General features: G+C 59.0%; 1 protein-coding gene across 1 annotated transcript in view; it reads right to left on the bottom strand.

Moving 5' to 3' along the window:
• Positions 1-524: 524 nt before the first annotated feature.
• Positions 525-25,463, bottom strand: part of LOC140399402 (SLIT-ROBO Rho GTPase-activating protein 3-like) — a 56,497-nt gene continuing 31,558 nt past the window's right edge. Inside the window, exons 3-7 of the mRNA XM_072488981.1 lie at positions 15,856-16,018; positions 10,625-10,687; positions 5,605-5,787; positions 2,515-2,643; positions 525-833 (exon numbers count right to left, since the gene is read on the bottom strand). Of these exons, the coding sequence (XP_072345082.1) occupies positions 525-833; positions 2,515-2,643; positions 5,605-5,787; positions 10,625-10,687; positions 15,856-16,018 (847 nt within the window). The remainder of the gene's footprint in view (positions 834-2,514; positions 2,644-5,604; positions 5,788-10,624; positions 10,688-15,855; positions 16,019-25,463) is intronic.

Below are 25,463 nucleotides of genomic sequence, written 5' to 3'. Positions count from 1 at the left end.
CTCCACCTTCTGAGAGGAGTAACCTCTCCTCAGCTCCGCTCAAATCTGCTGCCCCTCATCCTCAAACTGTGACCTCTCGTTCTCGATTCCCCACAAGAGGAAACACCCTCTCCACGTCTACTCTGTCAATACTCTTTAGCATCTTCCACACCTCAATTAGCTCTCCCCCATTCTTCTAAACTCGAGAGAGTCTCGGCCGAAACTGCTCAATCTCTCCTCACACGACAAATCCGTCGTCTCTGGAATCGATCCTCTGAACTGCCTCAAATGCAATTCCATCCCTCCTCAAAACTCCAGTCTCACCAACGTCTTGTACACTTGCAGCAACACTTCCTGACTTTTATACTCTATTCCTTCAGCTACAGAGACCAGAATTCCAGTTGCCTTCTTTAGTATCCGCTGTACCTGTACACTAGGATCCTGTGGGACATTTACCCGGGACACTTCCTGGGGGCTGAGGATTTTCAGTTAATGTGGAGCGAGAGACTGGGAGGAAGACTGTCTTAATGACGCCTGTGTTAAGGTTACAGTATATTACAATATAGATAGGTGCAGACAGGATGGGCAGAAGGGCCTCTTTTTGGGCTGTAAAACTCGACAATTCTAAGTACCTCATCCTGATCGTGGGGCAGGAACTGCAGTTTGTTGGGGAGGCAGAAGGCAACGGAATTCATGTCCATGATCTTGATCTTGTCACTCTGGGGGTCCAGTCCATTCAGACCAGTCTCGATGAGATTCAGGCCGTCACGGCGAGAGCTCTCCACACGGGTCTCCGCTGTCAGGTACATTCTCAGCATCCGGCTCAGCGATGCGTGGAATCCCAAATCCCAGCACTGCCCAGGCGAGAGGTCAACGTTAGTCTCATGGCACAATAGCCCCCACCCCCACAATTAAAACTGTCCAAACACTCGCAGCAGAGGGTCAGTACTGAGGGAGTGCTGCACTGTCAGAGGGTCAGTACTGAGGGAGTGCTGCACTGTCAGAGGGTCAGTACTGAGGGAGTGCTGCACTGTCAGAGGGTCAGTACTGAGGGAGTGCTGCACTGTCAGAGGGTCAGTACAGCGTGAGTGCTGCACTGTCAGAGGGTCAGTACTGAGGGAGTGCCGCACTGTCAGAGGGTCAGTACTGAGGGAGTGCCACACTGTCAGAGGGTCAGTACTGAGGGAGCGCCGCACTGTCAGAGGGTCAGTACTGAGGGAGTGCCGCACTGTCAGAGGGTCAGTACTGAGGGAGTGCCACACTGTCAGAGGGTCAGTACTGAGGGAGCGCCGCACTGTCAGAGGGTCAGTACTGAGGGAGTGCTGCACTGTCAGAGGGTCAGTACTGAGGGAGTGCTGCACTGTCAGAGGGTCAGTACTGAGGGAGTGCTGCACTGTCAGAGGGTCAGTACAGCGTGAGTGCTGCACTGTCAGAGGGTCAGTACTGAGGGAGTGCCGCACTGTCAGAGGGTCAGTACTGAGGGAGTGCCGCACTGTCAGAGGGTCAGTACTGAGGGAGTGCCGCACTGTCAGAGGGTCAGTACTGAAGGAGTGCCGCACTGTCAGAGGGTCAGTACTGAGGGAGTGCCGCACTGTCAGAGGGTCAGTACTGAGGGAGTGCCGCACTGTCAGAGGGTCAGTACTGAGGGAGTGCCGCACTGTCAGAGGGTCAGTACTGAGGGAGTGCTGCACTGTCAGAGGGTCAGTACTGAGGGAGTGCTGCACTGTCAGAGGGTCAGTACTGAGGGAGTGCTGCACTGTCAGAGGTGTCCGGGGAGCCGGGGTGGTGTCCGGGGAGCCGGGGTGGTGTCCGGGGAGCCGGGGTGGTGTCCGGGGAGCCGGGGTGGTGTCCGGGGAGCCGGGGTGGTGTCCGGGGAGCCGGGGTGGTGTCCGGGGAGCCGGGGTGGTGTCCGGGGAGCCGGGGGTGGTGTCCGGGGAGCCGGGGTCGGGTCCGGGGAGCCGGGGTCGGGTCCGGGGAGCCGGGGTCGGGTCCGGGGAGCCGGGGTCGGGTCCGGGGAGCTGGGGTCGGGGAGCCGGGGTCGCGTCCGGGGAGCCGGGGTCGCGTCCGGGGAGCCGGGGTCGCGTCCGGGGAGCCGGGGTCGCGTCCGGGGAGCCGGGGTCGCGTCCGGGGAGCCGGGGTCGTGTCCGGGGAGCCGGGGTCGTGTCCGGGGAGCCGGGGTCGTGTCCGGGGAGCACTTCACCGACGGCTCTTCAACTTCCTCGTGGAAGTTTGGGAATTTTCCGATGTCTTTGGGAGCGCAGGGAGCTTCCCAAGGTGGAAAAACAAGGTGGTCCCCAGACACACTGGCACCGGGGAACTGGACATTCAGGAGCAAACGCAGGGTCTCAGAGAGGACCCTCCCGCGCTTCCCACACACCACTCCCCCACCCCTCACCCCCCGCCCACACCCCCACCCCCACACCCCCACCACCTCCAACCCCCCCCACCCCCACTCCCCCATCCCCCTCACCCACCGCCCCCCCATCCCCCCACACCCCCGTCCCCCAGACACATAGCCAGAAACTTGTCACCTACATCAATGAGGGTGGAGATGTCGCGGATGAAGTAGTCACTCACAGCCGCGTTGGCCACCGACATGTTCAGCAAATACTCGTTCCGCGCTTTGGTGCATTTCAACTGGTTCTCCAGGTAACGTTGCAGCTTCTGGAAGAGAAACTGCCGCTTAGAGACAGCGAGAGTGCAGAGGGAGCTAACACCGTGCTGTACCTGTCCTGGGAGTGTTTGATGGGGACAGTGCAGAGGGAGTTTTACTCTGTATCTAACCCCGTGCTGTACCTGTCCTGGGAGTGTTTGATGGGGACAGTGTAGAGGGAGCTTTACTCTATATCTAACCCCGTGCTGTACCTGTCCTGGGAGTGTTTGATGGGGACAGTGTAGAGGGAGCTTTACTCTGTATCTAACCCCGTGCTGTACCTGTCCTGGGAGTGTTTGATGGGGACAGTGTAGAGGGAGCTTTACTCTGTATCTAACCCCGTGCTGTACCTGTTCTGGGAGTGTTTGATGGGGACAGTGCAGAGGGAGCTTTACTCTGTATCTAACCCCGTGCTGTACCTGTCCTGGGAGTGTTTAATGGGGACAGTGTAGAGGGAGCTTTACTCTGTATCTAACCCCGTGCTGTACCTGTCCTGGGAGTGTTTGATGGGGACAGTGTAGAGGGAGCTTTACTCTGTATCTAACCCCGTGCTGTACCTGTCCTGGGAGTGTTTGATGGGGACAGTGTTGAGGGAGCTTTACTCTGTATCTAACCCCGTGCTGTACCTGTCCTGGGAGTGTTTGATGGGGACAGTGTAGAGGGAGCTTTACTCTGTATCTAACCCCGTGCTGTACCTGTCCTGGGAGTGTTTGATGGGGACAGTGTAGAGGGAGCTTTACTCTGTATCTAACCCCGTGCTGTACCTGTCCTGGGAGTGTTTAATGGGGACAGTGTAGAGGGAGCTTTACTCTGTATCTAACCCCGTGCTGTACCTGTCCTGGGAGTGTTTGATGGGGACAGTGTAGAGGGAGCTTTACTCTGTATCTAACCCCGTGCTGTACCTGTCCTGGGAGTGTTTGATGGGGACAGTGTAGAGGGAGCTTTACTCTGTATCTAACCCCGTGCTGTACCTGTCCTGGGAGTGTTTGATGTGGACAGTGCGGAGGAAGCTTTACTCTGTATCTAACCCCGTTGCTGTACCTGTCCTGGGAGTGTTTGATGGGGACAGTGTAGAGGGAGCTTTACTCTGTATCTAACCCCGTGCTGTACCTGTCCTGGGAGTGTTTGATGGGGACAGTGTAGAGGGAGCTTTACTCTGTATCTAAACCCGTGCTGTACCTGTCCTGGGAGTGTTTGATGGGGACAGTGTAGAGGGAGCTTTACTCTGTATCCAACCCCGTGCTGTACCTGTCCTGGGAGTGTTTGATGGGGACAGTGTAGAGGGAGCTTTACTCTGTATCTAACCCCGTGCTGTTCCTGTCCTGGGAGTGTTTGATGGGGACAGTGTAGAGGGAGCTTTACTCTGTATCTAACTCCGTGCTGTACCTGTCCTGGGAGTGTTTGATGGGGACAGTGTAGAGGGAGCTTTACTCTGTATCTAACCCCGTGCTGTCCCTGTCCTGGGAGTGTTCGATGGGGATCGTGTAGAGGGAGGTTTACTCTGTATCTAACCCCGTGCTGTACCTGTCCTGGGAGTGTTTGATGGGGACAGTGTAGAGGGAGCTTTACTCTGTATCTAACCCCGTGCTGTACCTGTCCTGGGAGTGTTTGATGGGGACAGTGTAGAGGGAGCTTTACTCTGTATCTAACCCCGTGCTGTAACTGTCCTGGGAGTGTTTGATGGGGACAGTGTGGAGGGAGCTTTACTCTCTATCCTACCCCGTGCTGTACCTGTCCTGGGAGTGTTTGATGGGGACAGTGTAGAGGGAGCTTTACTCTGTATCTAACCCCGTGCTGTACCTGTCCTGGGAGTGTTTGGTGGGGACAGTGTAGAGGGAGCTTTACTCTGTATCTAACCCCGTGCTGTACCTGTCCTGGGAGTGTTTGATCAGGACAGTGTAGAGGGAGCTTTACTCTGTATCTAACCCCGTGCTGTACCTGTCCTGGGAGTGTTTGATGGGGACAGTGTAGAGGGAGCTTTACTCTGTATCTAACCCCGTGCTGTACCTGTCCTGGGAATGTTTGATGGGGACAGTGCAGAGGGAGCTTTACTCTGTAACTAACCCCGTGCTGTACCTGTCCTGGGAGTGTTTGATGGGGACAGTGTAGAGGGAGCTTTACTCTGTATCTAACCCCGTGCTGTACCTGTCCTGGGAGTGTTTGATGGGGACAGTGTAGAGGGAGCTTTACTCTGTATCTAACCCCGTGCTGTACCTGTCCTGGGAATGTTTGATGGGGACAGTGTAGAGGGAGCTTTACTCTGTATCTAACCCCGTGCTGTACCTGTCCTGGGAGTGTTTGATGGGGACAGTGTAGAGGGATCTTTACTCTGTATCTAACCCCGTGCTGTACCTGTCCCGTGAGTGTTTGATGGGGACAGTGTAGAGGGAGCTTTACTCTGTATCTAACCCCGTGCTGTACCTGTCCTGCGAGTGTTTGATGGGGACAGTGTAGAGGGAGCTTTACTCTGTATCTAACCCCGTGCTGTATCTGTCCTGGGAGTGTTTGATGGGGACAGTGTAGAGGGAGCTTTACTCTGTATCTAGCCCCGTGCTGTACCTGTCCTGGGAGTGTTTGATGGGGACAGTGTAGAGGGAGCTTTACTCTGTATCTAACCCCGTGCTGTACCTGTCCTGGGAGTGTTTGATGGGGACAGTGTAGAGGTAGCTTTACTCTGTATCTAACCCCGTGCTGTACCTGTCCCGGGAGTGTTTGATGGGGACAGTGTAGAGGAAGCTTTACTCTGTATCGAACCCCATGCTGTACCTGTCCTGGGAGTGTTTGATGGGGACAGTGTAGAGGGAGCTTTACTCTGTATCTAACCCCGTGCTGTACCTGCCCTGGGAGTGTTTGATGGGGACAGTGTAGAGGGAGCTTTACTCTGTATCGAACCCCATGCTGTACCTGTCCTGGGAGTGTTGATGTGGACAGTGTAGAGGGAGCTTTACTCTGTATCTAACCCCGTGCTGTACCTTTTCCTTCAGTTTCTCGATCTTTCGGAGGGAGCTCCGTCTCTGGATCTTATTGTCCAATCCGAGTTGGCCTCCTTGCTCGCTGGGCTTTCCCATCTGCTTCTCTTCCAGCTTCTCGACCTCTTTCAGCTTGCTCTCTGCATTGGTGCTCTCCAGGTGGTACATGTGATAGTTCTTCATGGCCTACTTCAGGAACACAAGTTAGAGCCACTGCCGATCTTGCCACACTTGGACAGGGTTCTGGTGGTACCTGGATAGCGGGGATTCCCTCCCGTTCACACCCACAGGGATTCCTCTCCCGTTCACACCCGCGGGATTCCCCTCCCGTTCACACCCGCGGGGATTCCCTCCCGTTCACACCCACAGGGATTCCTCTCCCGTTCACACCCGCGGGATTCCCCTCCCGTTCACACCCACGGGGATTCCCCTCCCGTTCACACCCACGGGGATTCCCCTCCCGTTCACACCCACGGGGATTCCCCTCCCGTTCACACCCGCGGGGATTTCCCTCCCGTTCACACCCACAGGGATTCCTCTCCCGTTCACACCCGCGGGATTCCCCTCCCGTTCACACCCGCGGGATTCCCCTCCCGTTCACACCCACGGGATTCCTATCCCGTTCACACCCGCGGGATTCCCCTCCCGTTCACACCCGCGGGATTCCCCTCCCGTTCACACCCGCGGGGATTCCCGTCCCGTTCACACCCGCGGGGATTCCCGTCCCGTTCACACCCGCGGGGATTCCCCTCCCGTTCACACCCGCGGGGATTCCCCATCCGTTCACACACGCGGGATTCCCGTCCCGTTCACACCCGCGGGGATTCCCCTCCCGTTCACACCCGCGGGGATTCCCCATCCGTTCACACACGCGGGATTCCCGTCCCGTTCACACCAGCGGGGATTCCCCTCCCATTCACACCCGCGGGGATTCCCGTCCCGTTCACACCCGCGGGGATTCCCTCCCGTTCACACCCACGAGGATTCCCTCCCGTTCACACCCACGAGGATTCCCCTCCCGTTCACACACGCGGGGATTCCCCTCACGTTCACACCAACGCGACGCTGAGTGCCTTTCGCTGCTGGGCGGGGAATTGGAAAGACGGGAGCGGGCAGGGGGGGTGGTGGCACAGTTTGGGATAACGGGAGGGGCGATTGTCTAGGACAGGAAGGATTTGTTCATTGGCAGCGATTGTGAATGTTTGGGAATCTCTGCCCCAGAGGCTCCTGCGTTGAGCACATCTGCGCTGTTGTCTGGAGCCGTACTGGAGCCTGCATTGGGCCCAGTTCCGTCCTGGGACCTGCTGCTCAGGGTGGGCTATTGCACCTTGGAGAAACGCAGATTCCCCAGAATAATCCCAAGGGGCAGAAAGGGTTAAATGGTGAGGGCAGGTCTCGCAGACAAGGCTCATATCCCGAGTGTCGAGGATTAAGGGGGTGAAGTTATTGAGGGTTTTTAAGGTGATTAAAGGATTCGATGGGGAGGGGAGAGGTGAAACAGGCTGGAGAGGGGCTGAATGGGCCTCCTCCTGTTCCTGTGTAACAGGCTGGAGAGGGGCTGAATGGGCCTCCTCCTGTTCCTGTGTAACAGGCTGGAGAGGGGCTGAATGGGCCTCCTCCTGTTCCTGTATAATAGGCTGGAGAGGGGCTGAATGGGCCTCCTGTTCCTGTGTAACAGGCTGGAGAGGGGCTGAATGGGCCTCCTCCTGTTCCTGTGTAACAGGCTGGAGAGGGGCCAAATGGGCCTCCTCCTGTTCCTGTGTAACAGGCTGGAGAGGGGCTGAATGGGCCTCCTCCTGTTCCTGTGTAACAGGCTGGAGAGGGGCTGAATGGGCCTCCTTCTGTTCCTGTGTAAACAGGCTGGAGAGGGGTTGAATGGGTCTCCTCCTGTTCCTGGGTAACAGGCTGGAGAGGGGCTGAATGGCCTCCTGTTCCTGTGTAACAGGCTGGAGAGGGGCTGAATGGGCCTCCTCCTGTTCCTGTGTAACAGGCTTGAGAGGGGCTGAATGTGCCTCATCCTGTTCCTGTGTAACAGGCTGGAGAGGTGCTGAATGGGCCTCCTCCTATTCCTGTGTAACAGGCTGGAGACGGGCTGAATGGGCCTCCTCCTGTTCCTGTGTAACAGACTGTAGAGGGGCTGAATGGGCCTCCTCCTGTTCCTGTGTAACAGGCTGGAGAGGGGCTGAATGGGCCTCCTCCTGTTCCTGTGTAACAGGCTGGAGAGGGGCTGAATGGGCCACCTCCTGTTCCTGTGTAACAGGCTGGAGAGGGGCTGAATGGGCCTCCTCCTGTTCCTGTGTAACAGGCTGGAGAGGGGCTGAATGGGCCTCCTCCTGTTCCTGTGTAACAGGCTGGAGAGGGGCTGAATGGGCCTCCTCCTGTTCCTGTGTAACAGGCTGGAGAGGGGCTGAATGGGTCTCCTCCTGTTCCTGGGTAACAGGCTGGAGAGGGGCTGAATGGGTCTCCTCCTGTTCCTGTGTAACAGGCTGGAGAGGGGCTGAATGGGCCTCCTCCTGTTCCTGTGTAACAGGCTGGAGAGGGGCTGAATGGGTCTCCTCCTGTTCCTGGGTAACAGGCTGGAGAGGGGCTGAATGGCCTCCTGTTCCTGTGTAACAGGCTGGAGAGGGGCTGAATGGGCCTCCTCCTGTTCCTGTGTAACAGGCTGGAGAGGGGCTGAATGGGCCTCCTCCTGTTCCTGTGTAAACAGGTTGGAGAGGGGCTGAATGGGTCTCCTCCTGTTCCTGGGTAACAGGCTGGAGAGGGGCTGAATGGGTCTCCTCCTGTTCCTGGGTAACAGGCTGGAGAGGGGCTGAATGGCCTCCTGTTCCTGTGTAACAGGCTGGAGAGGGGCTGAATGGGCCTCCTCCTGTTCCTGTGTAACAGGCTGGAGAGGTGCTGAATGGGCCTACTCCTATTACTGTGTAACAGGCTGGAGACGGGCTGAATGGGCCTCCTCCTATTCCTGTGTAACAGGCTGGAGAGGGGCTGAATGGGCCTCCTCCTGTTCCTGTGTAACAGACTGGAGAGGGGCTGAATGGGCCTCCTCCTGTTCCTGTGTAACAGGCTGGGGCGGGGCTGAATGGGTCTCCTCCTGTTCCTGGGTAACAGGCTGGGGAGGGGCTGAATGGGCCTCCTCCTGTTCCTGTGTAACAGGCTGGAGAGGGGCTGAATGGGCCTCCTCCTATTCCTGTGTAACAGGCTGGAGAGGGGCTGAATGGGCCTCCTCCTGTTCCTGTGTAACAGACTGGAGAGGGGCTGAATGGGCCTCCTCCTGTTCCTGTGTAACAGGCTGGGGCGGGGCTGAATGGGTCTCCTCCTGTTCCTGGGTAACAGGCTGGGGAGGGGCTGAATGGGCCTCCTCCTGTTCCTGTGTAACAGGCTGGAGAGGGGCTGAATGGGCCGCCTCCTGTTCCTGTGTAACAGGCTGGAGAGGGGCTGAATGGGCCCCCTCCTGTTCCTGTAAAACAGGCTGGAGAGGGGCTGAATGGGCCGCCTCCTTTCCTTGGTTCTTGCCTCAAGATACTGATTCTTGTTGGGGTTCAGACTCACTGGGGTCCCAGGTATCTGCTGCTCTTGACCTTCTAGATGGTAGAGGGCTTGGGTTTGGAAGGTGCTGCCTAAGGGGCCTTGGTGAGTTGCCGCAGTGCATCTTGTAGACGGTACACACGGCTGCCTCTGTGCTTCGGTGGGGGTTGTGGTGGGGGTTTAAGGATGTGGGTGGGCCTGAATACTGTGAACTATTCCACACATGTGGGCCTCACCTGACCTCCAGTCAGATTTTGCAGCTTCGGGTGGGCTGCGGCGGGCATCACTGGGCTGGGGGGGGGGGTCACAGGGGGGGTCACTGGGCTGTGAGTGGCTGGGGGGGGGGGTCACTGGGCTGTGAGTGGGGGGGGGTTGGTACGGGGGGGAGGGTTGGCACGGGGTGTGGGTTGGTACGGGGGTGGGTTGGTACGGGGGGGGGGGGAGGGTTGGTACGGGGAGGGTTGGTACGGGGGGAGGGGGGTTGGTACGGGGGAGGGGGGGTTGGTACAGGGGGGTGGTACGGGGAGGGTTGGTACGGGGGGGGGTTGGTACGGGGGGCTTGGTACGGGGGGGGTTGGTACGGGGGAGGGGGGGGGTTGGTGCCGGGGGGGTTGGTACGGGGGGGGGTTGGTGTGGGGGGGGGTTGTTGCGGGGGGGGGGTTGGTACGGGGGTTGGGGCTGGTACGGGGGGGGGGGGAGGGTTGGTGCGGGGGGGTGGGGGTTGGTGCGGGGGGGGGTTGGTACGGGGGGAGGGGTTGGTGCGGTGGTGGGGGTTGGGGCGGGGGGGGGTTGGTGCGGGGGGTGTGGGGGTTGGTGCGGGGGGGGGGTTGGTGCGGTGGGGGGGGGGTTGGGGCGGGGGGTGTGGGGGTTGGTGCGGGGGGGGGGTTGGTGCGGGGGGGGGAGGGGTTGGTACGGGGAGGGGGGGTTGGTGCGGGGGGGGGGTTGGTACGGGGGGTGTGGGGGTTGGTGCGGGGGGTGCGGGGGGGGTTGGTGCGGGGGGGGTGGGGGTTGGTGCGGGGGGGTGGGGGTTGGTGCGGGGGGGTGGGGGTTGGTGCGGGGGGGTGGGGGTTGGTGCGGGGGGGTGGGGGTTGGTGCGGGGGGGGGTTGGTGCGGGGGGAGGGGTTGGTACGGGGGAGGGGGGGGTTGGTGCGGGGAGGGGGGGGTTGGTGCGGGGGGGGGTTGGTACGGGGGGAGGGGTTGGTGCAGTGGGGGGGGGTTGGTGCGGGGGGGGTTGGTGCGGGGGGGAGGGGTTGGTACGGGGGAGGGGGGGTTGGTGCGGGGGGGGGGGGTTGGTGCGGGGGGGGGTTGGTGCGGGGGGGGGAGGGGTTGGTACGGGGGGGGGGGGTTGGTGCGGGGGGGGTGGGGGTTGGTGCGGGGGGGGGTTGGTACGGGGGGAGGGGTTGATGCGGGGGGGGGGGGTTGGTACGGGGGGGGTTAGTGGGGGAATTCTCAGGCCCACCCCGAACCCTGCCAGTGAAGGGGCAGAGAGAATACTCACCGTCTGCAGCTCATTGGTGACCTTCAGCAGCTCCTCCTGCATCTGAATTGCAACCTCCTTGCTCTGCAGAGGGAACGAGAGGCTGGTTACCGGCGGCACTGCTGCAATGTGATAAAGACCCAATCGTCGGTTTCATTGGGTGATATCGGTGAAGGATAAATATTCATCAACGATTGGCCCACAGTCCCTGAATTGGCCAGGTGGGGTCAATCCCAGAGTCAGACGTCACTGCTCAGTGTCAGGGGTCGTCGCTCAGTGTCAGGGGTCATCCCACAGGTTCAGGGTCATAACCCAGTGTCAGGGGTCATCCCACAGGTTCAGGGTCATAACCCAGTGTCAGGGGTCATCACCCAGTGTCGGGTCATCCCACAGGTTCAGGGTCATTACCCAGTGTCAGGGGTCATCTCATAGTGTCAGGGTCATTGCTCAGTGTCAGGGGTCATCCCACAGTGTCAGGGTCATTACCCAGTGTCAGGGTCATCCCACAGTGTCAGGGGTCATCCCAGTGTCAGGGGTCATCCCACAGTGTCAGGGTCATTGCTCAATGTCAGGGGTCATCACCCAGTGTCAGGGGTCATCCCACAGTGTCAGGGGTCATCCCACAGTGTCAGGGTCATTGCTCAATGTCAGGGGTCATCACCCAGTGTCAGGGGTCATCCCACAGTGTCAGGGGTCATCCCACAGTGTCAGGGTCATTGCTCAGTGTCAGGGGTCATCACCCAGTGTCAGGGGTCATCACCCAGTGTCAGGGGTCATCCCACAGTGTCAGGGTCATCACCCTGCCCGGTGTTCGGTGTTATCAGTGGGGGGAATGTTCCATTTCTGGTTAAACAGCCGGCAATGGGCAGGCGGCCCAACCAAATTGTTGTGAAGCGAGACAGACAGTTGCCGGGGGAGACAGGCCGGCAGTTGCCGGGGAGACAGGCAGGCAGTTGCCGGGGGAGACAGGCAGGCAGTTGCCGGGGGAGACAGGCAGGCAGTTGCCGGGGGAGACAGGCAGGCAGTTGCCGGGGAGACAGACAGGCAGTTGCCGGGGAGACAGGCAGGCAGTTGCCGGGAGAGACAGGCAGGCAGTTGCCGGGGGAGACAGGCAGGCAGTTGCCGGGGGAGACAGGCAGGCAGTTGCCGGAGGGTGCAGGCAGGCAGTTGCCGCGGGAGACAGGCAGGCAGTTGCCGGGGGAGACAGGCAGGCAGTTGCCGGGGAGACAGACAGGCAGTTGCCGGGGGAGACAGGCAGGCAGTTGCCGGGGGAGACAGGCAGGCAGTTGCCGGGGGAGACAGGCAGGCAGTTGCCGGAGGGTGCAGGCAGGCAGTTGCCGGGGGAGACAGACAGGCAGTTGCCGGGGGAGACAGGCAGGCAGTTGCCGGGGGAGACAGGCAGGCAGTTGCCGAGGGAGACAGTCAGGCAGTTGCCGGGGGAGACAGGCTGGCAGTTGTCGGGGAAGACAGGCAGGCAGTTGCCGGGGGAGTCAGGCAGGCAGTTGCCGGGGGAGACAGGCAGGCAGTTGCCGGGGGAGACAGGCAGGCAGTAGCCGGGGGAGACAGGCAGGCAGTTGTCGGGGAAGACAGGCAGGCAGTTGCCGGGGGAGTCAGGCAGGCAGTTGCCGAGGGAGACGGGCAGGCAGTTGCCGGTGAGACGGGCAGGCAGTTGCCGGGGGAGACGGGCAGGCAGTTGCCGGGGGAGACGGGCAGGCAGTTGCCGGGGGAGACGGGCAGGCAGTTGCCGGGGGAGGCGGGCCGTTGCCAGGGAGACGGGCCGTTGCCAGGGAGACGGGCCGTTGCCAGGGAGACGGGCCGTTGCCAGGGTGACGGGCTGTTGCCAGGGAGACGGGCCGTTGCCAGGGAGATGGGCTGTTGCCAGGGAGACGGGCCGTTGCCAGGCAGCCGGAAGATTGGCAGATGGTGATTGACTTGGTTGTTCCCTCCATTGTGTCCGGGGGCTCCGGCTCTGTCTGGGGTGAGCGGAGTGTGGGCAGCGTGAAGGACACTGTCTGACCCCAGGCTCTGGCCGAGGAGGGGGGAAGGGAAGGGTAAAGCTATGGACAGTATAATAGTTAATGGAGAGCAAGGCAGCAGGTTACGTGACAGGTTACTATGTAGAGATATGGGTTCAAAGACAAGGAAAATTAGGAGAAAGGGTAAGAGGAAAAATAATTTGCAAAAAGTTACTGATCAAGATGTTAGGATTCATAACAAAGACATAAAAAACAGCATAAGTGTACTTTATCTGAATGCTCATAGTATACGGAATAAGGTGAATGAGTTGATGGCACAAATCATCGTGAATGACTATGATTTAGTGGCCATTACTGAAACATGGTTAAAGGATGGTCACGACTGGGAGTTAAATATCCGAGGGTATCAAACTATTCGGAATGACAGAGTGGACGGTAAGGGAGGTGGTGTAGCTCTGTTATTTAAGGATGACATCCGGGCAACAGTAAGGGATGACATCGGTGCTATGGAGGATAAGGTTGAATCCATTTGGGTGGAAATCAGGAATAGTAAGGCGAAAAAGTCACTGATAGGAGTAATCTATAGGCCACCAAATAGTAACAGGATGGTAGGGCAGGCAATAAGCAAAGAAATAACAGATGCATGTAGAAATGGTACAGCAGTTATCATGGGTGATTTTAATCTACATGTTGATTGGTTTAACCAGGTCGGTCAAGGCAGCCTTGAGGAGGAGTTTATAGAATGTGCCCGGGATAATTTCCTGGAACAGTATGTAATGGAACCTACAAGGGAACAAGCGGTCCTAGATCTGGTCCTGTGTAATGAGGCAGGATTGATTAATGATCTCATTTTCGGGATCCTCTTGGAAGGAGCGACCACAATATGGTGGAATTTAAAATACAGAGGATGACAAGGTAAAATCAAACACTAGTGTTTTGTGCTGAAACAAAGGCGATTACAATGGGATGAGAGAAGAACTAGCTAAGGTAGACTGGGAGCAAAGACTTCATGGTGAAGCAGTTGAGGAACAGTGGAGAACCTTCCGAGCGATCTTTCACAGTGTTCAGAAAAGGTTCATACCGACAAAAAAGAAAGATGGTAGAAAGGGGAAAAATCGACCGTGGATATCTAAGGAGGTGAGGGAGAGTATCAAATTGAAGGAAAAAACATACAAAGTGGCAAAAATTAGTGGGAGACTAGAGGACTGGGAAGTCTTTAGGGGACAACAGAAAGCTACTAAAAAAGCCATAAAGAAGAGTCAGGTAAACTATGAAAGTAAACTGGCTCAGAACATAAAAGCAGATAGTAAAAGCTTCTACAAATATATAAGTCAAAAAAGAGTGGCTAAGGTAAATATTGGTCCTTTGGAAGATGAGAAGGGAGATTTAATAATAGGAGATGGGGAAATGGCTGAGGAGCTGAACAGGTTTTTTGGGTCAGTCTTCACAGTGGAGGACACAAATAACATGCCAGTGACTGATGGAAATAAAGATATGATAGGTGAGGATCTTGAGATGATTGTAATCACTAAGGAGGCAGTATTGGGCAAGCTAATGGGGCTAAAGTTAGACAAGTCTCCTGGCCCTGATGGGATGCATCCCAGAGTGTTAAAAGAGATGGCTAGGGAAATTGTAAACGCACTAGTGATAATTTATCAAAATTCACTAGACTCTGGGGTGGTCCCAGAGGATTGGAAAGTAGCAAACGTGACACCACTGTTTAAAAAAGGAGGTCGGCAGAAAGCGGGTAATTATAGGCCGGTAAGCTTAACTCCGGTTGTAGGGAAAATGCTGGAATCTATCATTAAGGAGGAAATAGCAGGGCACCTGGAGGGAAATTGTCCCATTGGGCAGATGCAGCATGGGTTCACAAAGGGTAGGTCGTGTCTGACTAATTTGGTAGAATTTTTTGAGGACGTTACCAGTGCAGTAGATAACGGAGAGCCAATGGATGTGGTATATCTGGATTTCCAGAAAGCTTTTGACAAGGTGCCACACAAAAGGTTGCTGCATAAACTAAAGATGCATGACATTGAGGGTAAAGTGGTAGCATGGGTAGAGGATTGGTTAACTAACAGAAAGCAGAGAGTGGGGATTAATGGGTGTTTCTCTGGTTGGCAACCTGTAACTAGTGGGGTCCTTCAAGGATCTGTGTTGGGCCCGCAGTTGTTCACAATTTACATAGACGATTTGGAGTTGGGGACCAAGTGCAATGTGTCAAAGTTTGCAGACGACACTAAGATGAGTGGTAAAGCAAAAAGGGCAGAGGATACCGGAAGTCTGCAGAAGGATTTGGATAGGTTAGGTGAATGGGCTAGGGTCTGGCAGATGGAATTCAATGTTGCCAAGTGTGAGGCGATCCATTTTAGGAGGAATAACAGCAGAATGGATTATTATTTAAACGGTAAGATGTTAAAACATGCTGCTGTGCAGAGGGACCTGGGTGTGCTGGTGCACGAGTCGCAAAAAGTTGGTGTGCAGGTGCAACAGGTGATTAAGAAGGCTAATCGAGTTTTGTCTTTCATTGCTAGAGGGATGGAGTTCAAGACTAGGGAGGTTATGCTGCAATTGTCTCAGGTGTTGATGAGGCCACATCTGGAGTATTGTGTTCAGTTTTGGTCTCCTTACCTGAGAAAGGACATATTGGCACTGGAGGGAGTGCAGAGGAGATTCACTAGGTTGATCCCAGAGTTGAGGGGATTAGATTATGATGAGAGGTTGAGTAGACTGGGACTGTACTCATTGGAGTTTAGAAGGATGCGGGGGATCTTATTGAAACATATAAAATTATGAAGGGAATAGATAGGATAGATGGGGGCAGGTTGTTTCCACTGGTCGGGGAAAGCAGAACTAGGGGGCATAGCCTCAAAATAAGGGGAGGTAGATTTAGGACCGAGTGTAGGAGGAACTTCTTCACCCAAAGGGTTGTGAATCTCTGGAATTCCTTGCCCAGTGAAGCAGTTGAGGCTCCTTCATTAAATGTTTTTAAGATAAAGATAGATGCCTTTCTAAAGAATAAAGGGATTCGGGGGATATGGTGTACGGGCGGAGAGTGGAGCTGAGTCCACAAAGATCAGCCATGATCTCATTGAATGGTGGAGCAGGCTCGAGGGGCCAGATGGCCGACTCCTGCTCCTAGTTCTTATGTTCTTATGAGGAGGGAAGCTGGGTGACACACCGTCTGCACGGTGTCTGAGATATCACAGAGAAAGATTCCCTAACCCGGGATCCTGGAGAGGCAACAGGGAGTGGAAACGCTCTCTCCGGGGCCATTACCTTCTTGCACATGCGTGTCACATCCTCACTGACGTGCGAGAGACGCAGAACGATGTTGTTACTGTAAATCTCACTCAGAGCACCATGGTCCTTGCTCTCGCGACGGGTCTGGTCCAAGATGAGGTACCAGCAGTTGACGGGAGAGAGCAAATTCTGATCCTTCCTATAAAAACAAAGAAATTCCCGTATATCCAGTGTGTGTCCGTACCCCAGTGAGCGTCAGTGTGTGGGGGACCCGTACCCCAGTGAGAGTCAATGTGTGTGGGACCCGTACCCCAGTGAGAGTCAGTGTGTGTGGGACCCGTAACCCAGTGAGAATCAGTGTGTGTGGGACCCGTACCCCAGTGAGAGTCAGTGTGTGTGGGACCCGTACCCCAGTGAGAGTCAGTGTGTGTGGGACCCGTACCCCAGTGAGAGTCAGTGTGTGTGGGACCCGTACCCCAGTGAGAGTCAGTGTGTGTGGGACCCGTACCCCAGTGAGAGTCAGTGTGTGTGGGACCCGTACCCCAGTGAGAGTCTGTGTGTGTGGGACCCGTACCCCAGTGAGAGTCAGTGTGTGTGGGAACCGTACCCCAGTGAGAGTCAGTGTGTGAGGAACCCGTATCCCAGTGAGAGTCAGTGTTTGTGGGACCCGTACCCCAGTGAGAGTCAGTGTTTGTGGGACCCGTACCCCAGTGAGAGTCAGTGTATGTGGGACCCGTACCCCAGTGAGAGTCAGTGTGTGTGGGACCCGTACCCCAGTGAGAGTCAGTGTGTGTGGGACCCGCGCCCCAGTGAGAGTCAGTGTGTGTGGGACCCGTACCCCAGTGAGAGTCAGTGTGTGTGGGACCCGTACCCCAGTGAGAGTCAGTGTGTGTGGGACCCGTACCCCAGTGAGAGTCAGTGTGTGTGGGACCCGTACCCCAGTGAGAGTCAGTGTGTGTGGGACCCGTACCCCAGTGAGAGTCAGTGTGTGTGGGACCCGTACCCCAGTGAGAGTCTGTGTGTGTGGGACCCGTACCCCAGTGAGAGTCAGTGTGTGTGGGAACCGTACCCCAGTGAGAGTCAGTGTGTGAGGAACCCGTATCCCAGTGAGAGTCAGTGTTTGTGGGACCCGTACCCCAGTGAGAGTCAGTGTTTGTGGGACCCGTACCCCAGTGAGAGTCAGTGTATGTGGGACCCGTACCCCAGTGAGAGTCAGTGTGTGTGGGACCCGTACCCCAGTGAGAGTCAGTGTGTGTGGGACCCGCGCCCCAGTGAGAGTCAGTGTGTGTGGGACCTGTACCCCAGTGAGAGTCAGTGTGGGACCCGTATCCCAGTGAGAGTCAGTCTGTGTGGAACCCGTACCCCAGTGAGAGTCAATGTGTGTGGGACCCGTACTCCAGTGAGAGTCAGTGTGTGTGGGACCCATACCCCAGTGAGAGTCAGTGTGTGTGGAACCCGTACCCCAGTGAGAGTCAGTGTGTGTGGAACCCGTACCCCAGTGAGAGTCAGTGTGTGTGGGACCCGTACCCCAGTGAGAGTCAGTGTGTGTGGAACCCGTACACCAGTGAGAGTCAGTGTGTGTGGAACCCGTACCCCAGTGAGAGTCAGTGTGTGTGGAACCCGTACCCCAGTGAGAGTCAGTGTGTGTGGGACCCGTACCCCAGTGAGAGTCAGTGTGTGTGGAACCCGTACACCAGTGAGAGTCAGTGTGTGTGGGACCCGTACCCCAGTGAGAGTCAGTGTGTGTGGGACCCGTACCCCAGTGAGAGTCAGTGTGTGTGGGACCCGTACCCCAGTGAGAGTCAGTGTGTGCGGGACCCGTACTCCAGTGAGAGTCAGTGTGTGTGGGACCCGTACCTCAGTGAGAGTCAGTGTGTGTGGGACCCGTACCCCAGTGAGAGTCAGTGTTTGTGGGACCCGTACCCCAGTGAGAGTCAGTGTATGTGGGACCCGTACCCCAGTGAGAGTCAGTGTGTGTGGGACCCGTACCCCAGTGAGAGTCAGTGTGTGTGGGACCCGCGCCCCAGTGAGAGTCAGTGTGTGTGGGACCTGTACCCCAGTGAGAGTCAGTGTGGGACCCGTATCCCAGTGAGAGTCAGTCTGTGTGGAACCCGTACCCCAGTGAGAGTCAGTGTGTGTGGGACCCGCACCCCAGTGAGAGTCAGTGTGTGTGGGACCCGTACCCCAGTGAGAGTCAGTGTGTGTGGAACCCGTACCCCAGTGAGAGTCAGTGTGTGCGGGACCCGTACCCCAGTGAGAGTCAGTGTGTGTGGGACCCGTCCCCTGGTGAGAGTCAGTGTGTGTGGAACCCGTACCCCAGTGAGAGTCAGTGTGTGTGGGACCCGTACCCCAGTGAGAGTCAGTGTGTGTGGGACCCGTACCCCAGTGAGAGTCAGTGTGTGTGGAACCCGTACCCCAGTGAGAGTCAGTGTGTGTGGAACTCGTACCCCAGTGAGAGTCAGTGTGTGTGGGACCCGTACCCCAGTGAGGGTCAGTGTGTGTGGAACCCGTACCCCAGTGAGGGTCGGTGTCTGTGGGACCCGTACCCCAGTGAGAGTCAGTGTGTGTGGGACCCGTACCCCAGTGAGAGACAGTGTGTGTGGGACCCGTATCCCTGTGAGAGTCAGTGTGTGAGGGACCCGTACCCCAGTGAGAGTCAGTGTGTGTGGAACCCGTACCCCAGTGAGAGTCAGTGTGTGTGGGACCCGTACCCCAGTGAGAGTCAGTGTGTGTGGGACCCGTACCCCAGTGAGAGTCAGCGTGTGTGGGACTCGTACCCCAGTGAGAGTCAGTGTGTGTGGGACTCGTACCCCAGTGAGAGTCAGTGTGTGTGGAGCCCGTACCCCAGTGAGAGTCAGTGTGTGTGGGACCCGTACCCCAGTGAGAGTCAGTGTGTGTGGGACCCGTACCCCAGTGTAAGTCAGTGTGTGTGGGACCCGTACCCCAGTGAGAGTCAGTGTGTGTTGAACCCGTACCCCAGTGAGAGTCAGTGTGTGTGGGACCCGTACCCCAGTGAGAGTCAGTGTGTGTGGGACCCGTACCCCAGTGAGAGTCAGTGTGTGTGGGACCCATACCCCAGTGAGAGTCAGTGTGTGTGGGACCCGTACCCCAGTGAGAGTCAGTGTGTGTGGGACCCGTACCCCAGTGAGAGTCAGTGTGTGTGGGTCCCGTACCCCAGTGAGAGTCAGTGTGTGTGGAACTGTACCCCAGTGAGAGTCAGTGTAAAAGCAGTGGATTAATAATAACCGAATGATGAGAAGCTGAAAGGGGCAGGATTGTCAAAATGCGATTTATGCCAAAACATAGTAAATTCTACAAGGGAGGGGGCGGTGCTGCACTGAGCTTTCGGAAATGAACCCGGGCAAGAGGGAGGAGTTTCGGGGGGAGCAATCCGGTGATAGTGACCAGAACTCAGGAGAATTTTCGGTCTTTATGGAAAGGGACAAAGATGGACCGGAAGTAAAAAGTATGCGTGGGCAGTCGTCGGGGGGGAGATCCGACTCCAGAGGGGGGCGCCCACGGTAGCCTGGCCCGCGATCGGGGCCCACCGATCTGCGGGCAGGCTTGTTCCGTGGGGGGCACAGCTTCCTTCGGCGCCGGGACCCTGTAGGGGTCCGCCATATTGCCCAGGAGAAGAGAACCCCCCCCCGTGCATGCGCACAAATACGCCGGCTGGTCTGTGCATGTGTGGAATCATGCCGGCGGTTCCGCGCATGCGCGAGATCATGCCAGCCGTTCCGCGCATGCGCGAACATGCGCCATCCCTTCGCCGCCAGCTGGAGCGGTGCCAACCCATCTGCCGTCCACCTAGCCCCCTAGATAGGTGAGAATTCGTCACCTTGGGGGGCCGTTGACGCCGGAGTCGTTGGCGCCGGTTTTCCTGCCGGCGTGGGGACTTAGTCCCCAGAAGGGAGACTCCTGGCCCTTATCTTTTGACTTTAATCGTTATTATTTTTACCGCTTTCCACCCCTCTGTGTTTGTCTGTCTTGTGCGTGTGGGTATAGGGTGGGGCAGTTAAAGTGGGGGGGGTAACCTGTTATCCAGCTGGAATCACTACATGTTTCACCTTTGTTTAAATTATAAATAAACAGTAATTGTGTTGGTATTTACAAACCTGGTGACTGTAATTATTGGGCGACCCTGGGTATTTTAATCGGATTTATTGGTTATTGACGTGTTGGGACTCGGGGCCTGTGGGGCTGGGATTGACCGTGTACTCGCCCAGCGTGTCGGGAGAGTACAGAGGACGAGAGGGACTTTGGGGTGAATGTACACAGCACTCTGGAGACAGTAGGGCGGGTAGATAAGGTGGTTGAGAAGGCCGATGGGATTCTTTGTCGTTATTTACGGAGGCGTTGAATTGAAGAGCAGGGAGGTTCTGATGGAGCTGTATAAAATAGAGGGGAATGACCAGGATGTTGCCTCGGGTGGTTGGGTTTTCTTTGTTTGGGATGGGGGAGGGACAGTTGGTTTGATGTCCGGGGGTGGGAGAGGGGTTCGGGGGCGGCGAGGGGTGGGCTGCTGTCGGTGAAGGTCTCTTTGTTGATTGGCTGGGCGGAGGCGGCCGCCATCTTGGGTGATGAGTGGGGAGCTCAACTCATAGAACAGGCCCTTCGGCCCACCATGTTGTGCCCAACTAGTCTGAAACTAAGATCAAATCAACCTACTCCCAATCAGTCTAGTGCCCTCCATGTGCCGATCCAATAACCGCTTGAAAGTTCCTAAAGTGTCCGACTCCACTACCATAGCTGGGAGTGCGTTCCACGCCCCAACCACTCTCTGAGTAAAGAACCTACCTCGGACATCCCTCCTATATCTCCCACCCTGAATCTTATAGTTATGCCCCCTTGTAACAGATACATCCACCCGAGGAAAAAGTCTCTGAATGTCCACTCTATCCCCCTCATCATCTTGTACACCTCAATTAAGTCACCTCTCATCCTCCTTCGCTCCAAAGAGAAAAGCCCTAGCTCCCTCAACCTTGCCTCATAAGACCTATTCTGCAAACCAGGCAGCATCCTGGTAAATCTCCTCTGCACCCTTTCCAATGCTTCCACATCCTTCCTATAATGAGGTGACCAGAACTGCACACAATACTCCAAATGTGGTCTAACCAAGGTCATGTACAGTTGCAGCATAACCTCACGGCTCTTAAACTCAATCCCCCTGTTAATAAACGCTAACACACTATAGGCCTTCTTCACGGCTCTATCCACTTGGGTGGCAACTTTCAGAGATCTATGGACATGAACTCCGAGATCTCTGCTCCTCCACATTCTTCAGAACCCTGCCGTTAACCCTGGAGGCACTGCCAGGCTGGAGGCCCTGCCCGGGATGGAGCCCCTGCCCAGGCTGCGGGCTCCGCTCGGGGCTGGAGGCTCAGCCCGGGATGGAGGCCCTGCCCGGGATGGAGGCTCTGCCCAGGCTGGAGGCCCTGTCTGCGGTGGTGGCCCTGTCTGCGGTGGAGGCCCTGCCCAGACTGGAGGCCCTGCCCAGGCTGGAGGCTCTCCCCGGGTTGGAGGCCCTGCCCAGGCTGGAGGCTCTTCCTGGGGTGGGAGGCCCTGTCCGCGGTGGAGGCCCTGCCCAGGCTGGAGGCTCTGCGCCCGGGCTGGAGGCCCTGCCCAGGCTGGAGGCTCTTCCCGGGGTGGGAGTCTCTGCCTGCAGTGGTGGCCCTGCCCGCGGTGGAGGCCCTGCCCAGGCTGGAGGACCTGCCCAGTCTGGAGGCCCTGTCCGCAGTGGTGGCCGTGTCCACGGTGGAGGCCCTGCCCAGGCTGGAGGCCGTGTCCGCGGTGGAGGCCCTGCCCGCGGTGGTGGCCCTGCCCAGGTTGGAGGCTCTGCCCAGGCTGTAGGCCCTGCCCAAGCTGGAGGCCTTGCCCAGGCTGGAGGCCCTGCCCAGGCTGGAGGCCCTGTCCGCGGTGGAGGCGCTGCCCAGACTGGAGGCCCTGCCCAGGCTGGAGGCCTTGCCCAGGCTGTAGGCCCTGCCCAAGCTGGAGGCCCTGCCCAGACTGGAGGCCCTGTCTGCGGTGGAGGCGCTGCCCAGGCTGGAGGCCCTGCCCAGGCTGGAGGCCCTGCCCAGGCTGGAGGCCATGTCCGCGGTGGAGGCCCTGCCCAGGCTGGAGGCCCTGCCCAGGCTGGAGGCCGTGTCCGCGGTGGAGGCCCTGCCCAGGCTGGAGGCCCTGCCAGGCTGGAGGCCGTGTCCACGGTGGAGGCCCTGCCCAGGCTGGATGCTCTGCCCAGGCTGGAGGCCCTGGCCAGGCTGGAGGCCCTGCCCGCGGTGGAGGCTCTGCCCAGGCTGGAGGCTCTTCCCGGATTGGAGGCCCTGTCCGCGGTGGAGGCCCTTCCCATGGTGGTGGCCCTGCCCAGGCTGGAGGCCCTGTCTGCTGAGGAGGCCCTGCCCAGGCTGGAGGCCCTGCCCAGGCTGGAGGCCCTGCCCAGGCTGGAGGCCCTGCCCAGGCTGGAGGCTCTGTCCAGGCTGGAGCCTCTGCCCAGGCTGGTGGTCCTGTCTGCGGTGGAGGCCTTGCCCAGGCTGGAGGCCCTGCCCAGGCTGGAGGCCCTGCCCAGGCTGGAGGCCCTGCCCAGGCTGGAGGCCCTGCCCAGGCTGGAGGCCCTGCCCAGGCTGGAGGCCCTGTCCAGGTTGGAGCCTCTGCCCAGGCTGGGGGCCCTGTCCGCGGTGGTGGCCCTGCCCAGGCTGGAGGCCCTGCCCAGGCTGGTGGCCCTGCCCAGGCTGGAGGCCCTGCCCAGGCTGGAGGCCCTGTCCGCGGTGGTGGCCCTGCCCAGGCTGGAGGCCCTGCCCAGGCTGGAGGCCCTGTCCGCGGTGGAGGCCCTTCCCAGGCTGGAGGCCCTGCCCAGGCTGGAGGCCCTTCCCAGGCTGGAGGCCCTGTCCGCGGTGGAGACCCTGCCCAGGCTGGAGGCCCTGTCCGCGGTGGAGGCCCTGCCCAGGCTGGAGGCCCTGCCCAGGCTGGAGGCCCTGCCCAGGCTGGAGGCCTTGTCCGCGGTGGAGGCCCTGCCCAGGCTGGAGGCCGTGCCCAGGCTGGAGGCCCTGCCCAGGCTGGAGGCCCTGCCCAGGCTGGAGGCCCTGCCCAGGCTGGAGGCCCTGCCCGTGGTGGAGGCCGTGTCCGTGGTGGAGGCCCTGCCCAGGCTGGAGGCCCTGCCCAGGCTGGAGGCCCTGCCCGCGATGGTGGCCCTGCCCAGGCTGGAGGACCTGCCCTGGCTGGAGGTTCTGCCCAGGCTGGAGGCCCTGCCCAGGCTGGAGGCCCTGTCCGCGGTGGTGGCCCTGTCTGCGGTGGAGGCCCTGCCCAGGCTGGAGGCCCTGTCCGCGGTGGTGGCCCTGCCCAGGCTGGAGGCCCTGTCCGCGGTGGAGGCCCTGCCCAGGCTGGAGGCCCTGCCCAGGCTGGAGGCTCTGCCCAGGCTGGAGGCTCTGCCCAGGCTGGAGGCCCTTCCCAGACTGGAGGCCCTGCCCGCGATGGTGGCCCTGCCCAGGCTGGAGGACCTGCCCTGGCTGGAGGTTCTGCCCAGGCTGGAGGCCCTGCCCAGGCTGGAGGCCCTGTCCGCGGTGGTGGCCCTGTCTGCGGTGGAGGCCCTGCCCAGGCTGGAGGCCCTGTCCGCGGTGGTGGCCCTGCCCAGGCTGGAGGCCCTGTCCGCGGTGGAGGCCCTGCCCAGGCTGGAGGCCCTGCCCAGGCTGGAGGCTCTGCCCAGGCTGGAGGCTCTGCCCAGGCTGGAGGCCCTGCCCAGGCTGGAGGCCCTGCCCAGACTGGAGGCCCTGCCCAGGCTGGAGGCTCTGCCCAGGCTGGAGGCTCTACCCAGGCTGGAGGCCCTGTCCGCAGTGGTGGCCCTGCCCAGGCTGGAGGCCCTGCCCAGGCTGGAGGCCCTGCCCAGGCTGGAGGCCCTGCCCAGGCTGGAGGCCCTGCCCAGGCTGGAGGCCCTGTCCGCGGTGGTGGCCCTGACCAGGCTGGAGGCTCTGCCCAGGCTGGAGGCCCTGTCCGCAGTGGTGGCCCTGCCCAGGCTGGACGCCCTGCCCAGGCTGGAGGCCCTGCCCAGGCTGGAGGCCCTGCCCAGGCTGGAGGCCCTGCCCAGGCTGGAGGCCCTGCCCAGGCTGGAGGCCCTGCCCAGGCTGGAGGCCCTGCCCAGGCTGGAGACCCTGTCCGCAGTGGTGGCCCTGCCCAGGCTGGACGCCCTGCCCAGGCTGGAGGCGACCCTGTCCGCGGTGGAGGCCCTGGCCAGGTTGGAGGCCCTGGCCAAGCTGGAGGCCCTGGACAGGCTAGAGGCTCTCCCCGGGTGGAAGGCTCTGCCTGTGGTGGAGGCCCTGCCCAGGCTGGAGGCCCTGCCCAGGCTGGAGGCCCTGCCCAGGCTGGAGGCCCTGTCCGCGGTGGTGGCCCTGCCCAGGCTGGAGGCCCTGCCCAGGCTGGAGGCCCTGCCCAGGCTGGAGGCCCTGCCCAGGCTGGAGGCCCTGCCCAGGCTGGAGGCCCTGCCCAGATTGGAGGCTCTGCCCAGGCTGGAGGCTCTGCCCGGGTGGGAGGCCCTGCCCGAGCTGGAGGCATATTGGCTCTGTGCAGTCTGGGAAGGCTTCAGGCCCGGACAGACTCCCAGCGGAATTTTATTAAAACATTTGTGACACATCTGGGGCCACATCTAACCGGGATGTTCAACGATTCGTTGTCCCGGGAGCTGCTGCCAACCGTACTGGCACGGGCTTCCGTCTCCTTAATCCTGGAGAAGGATAAGGATGGAGAGGAGTGCGGGTCATACCGGCCCATACCCCCGATGGGCGACAGTGCTGGCATCTCACTTGCCAGTCTGTCTGCCGGGGGGGGGGGGGGTAGTTGAGGATCTGACAGGGTTTGTGAAGGGCCGACAATTGTTGGCCAATATAAGGAGACTTCGGGATGGGGCGATGTCGGAGGTAGTAATCCCCATGGACACGCAGAAAGGGTTTGACCGGGTAGGAAGGGAGCATCACTGATACTCAGGAGGTTTGGGTTCCATTCCAACGCATTGACCTCTGGGTATTTGTGACTGTATTGGGGAATAAGGCAGTGGTGTCCGCCCTGTCCATTACTTCTTGCGTTGGCAATTGAGACCCTGGCTATTGTACTGAGGTCGTCCACAGAGTGGGGAGTACAGAGAGGGGGTATGGAACATCGGGTGCCCCTATATGTTGATGATTCCTTGTCTCCGGTGTGGGATAGATTATGGAGGGATTTAAGTGAGTTTGGGTCCTTTTCAGGATATAGACTTAATGCGGGGAACATAGAGAACAGAACATACAGTGCAGAAGGAGGCCATTCGGCCCATCGAGTCTGCACCGACCCACTTAAGCCCCTCACTTCCACCCTATCCCCGTTACCCAATAACCCCTCCTAACCTTTTTTTTGGTCACTAAGGGCAATTTATCATGGCCAATCCACCTAACCTGCACGGGTTTGGACTGTGGGAGGAAACCGGAGCACCCGGAGGAAACCCACGCAGACACGGGGAGAACGTGCAGACTCCGCACAGTCAGTGACCCAAGCCGGGAATCGAACCTGGGACCCTGGAGCTGTGAAGCCACAGTGCTAGCCACTTGTGCTGCCCCAAAGAAGAGTGAGGTGTTCCCGATGGGCGCTCAGCGACAGGGGGCACCTATCCCGGTGAACGCTCAGGGACA

The sequence above is a fragment of the Scyliorhinus torazame genome, chromosome 22 (genome assembly GCF_047496885.1).
Source record: "Scyliorhinus torazame isolate Kashiwa2021f chromosome 22, sScyTor2.1, whole genome shotgun sequence".
Lineage (NCBI taxonomy): Eukaryota > Metazoa > Chordata > Chondrichthyes > Carcharhiniformes > Scyliorhinidae > Scyliorhinus > Scyliorhinus torazame.
This window is presented reverse-complemented; position numbering and strand designations above follow the sequence as displayed.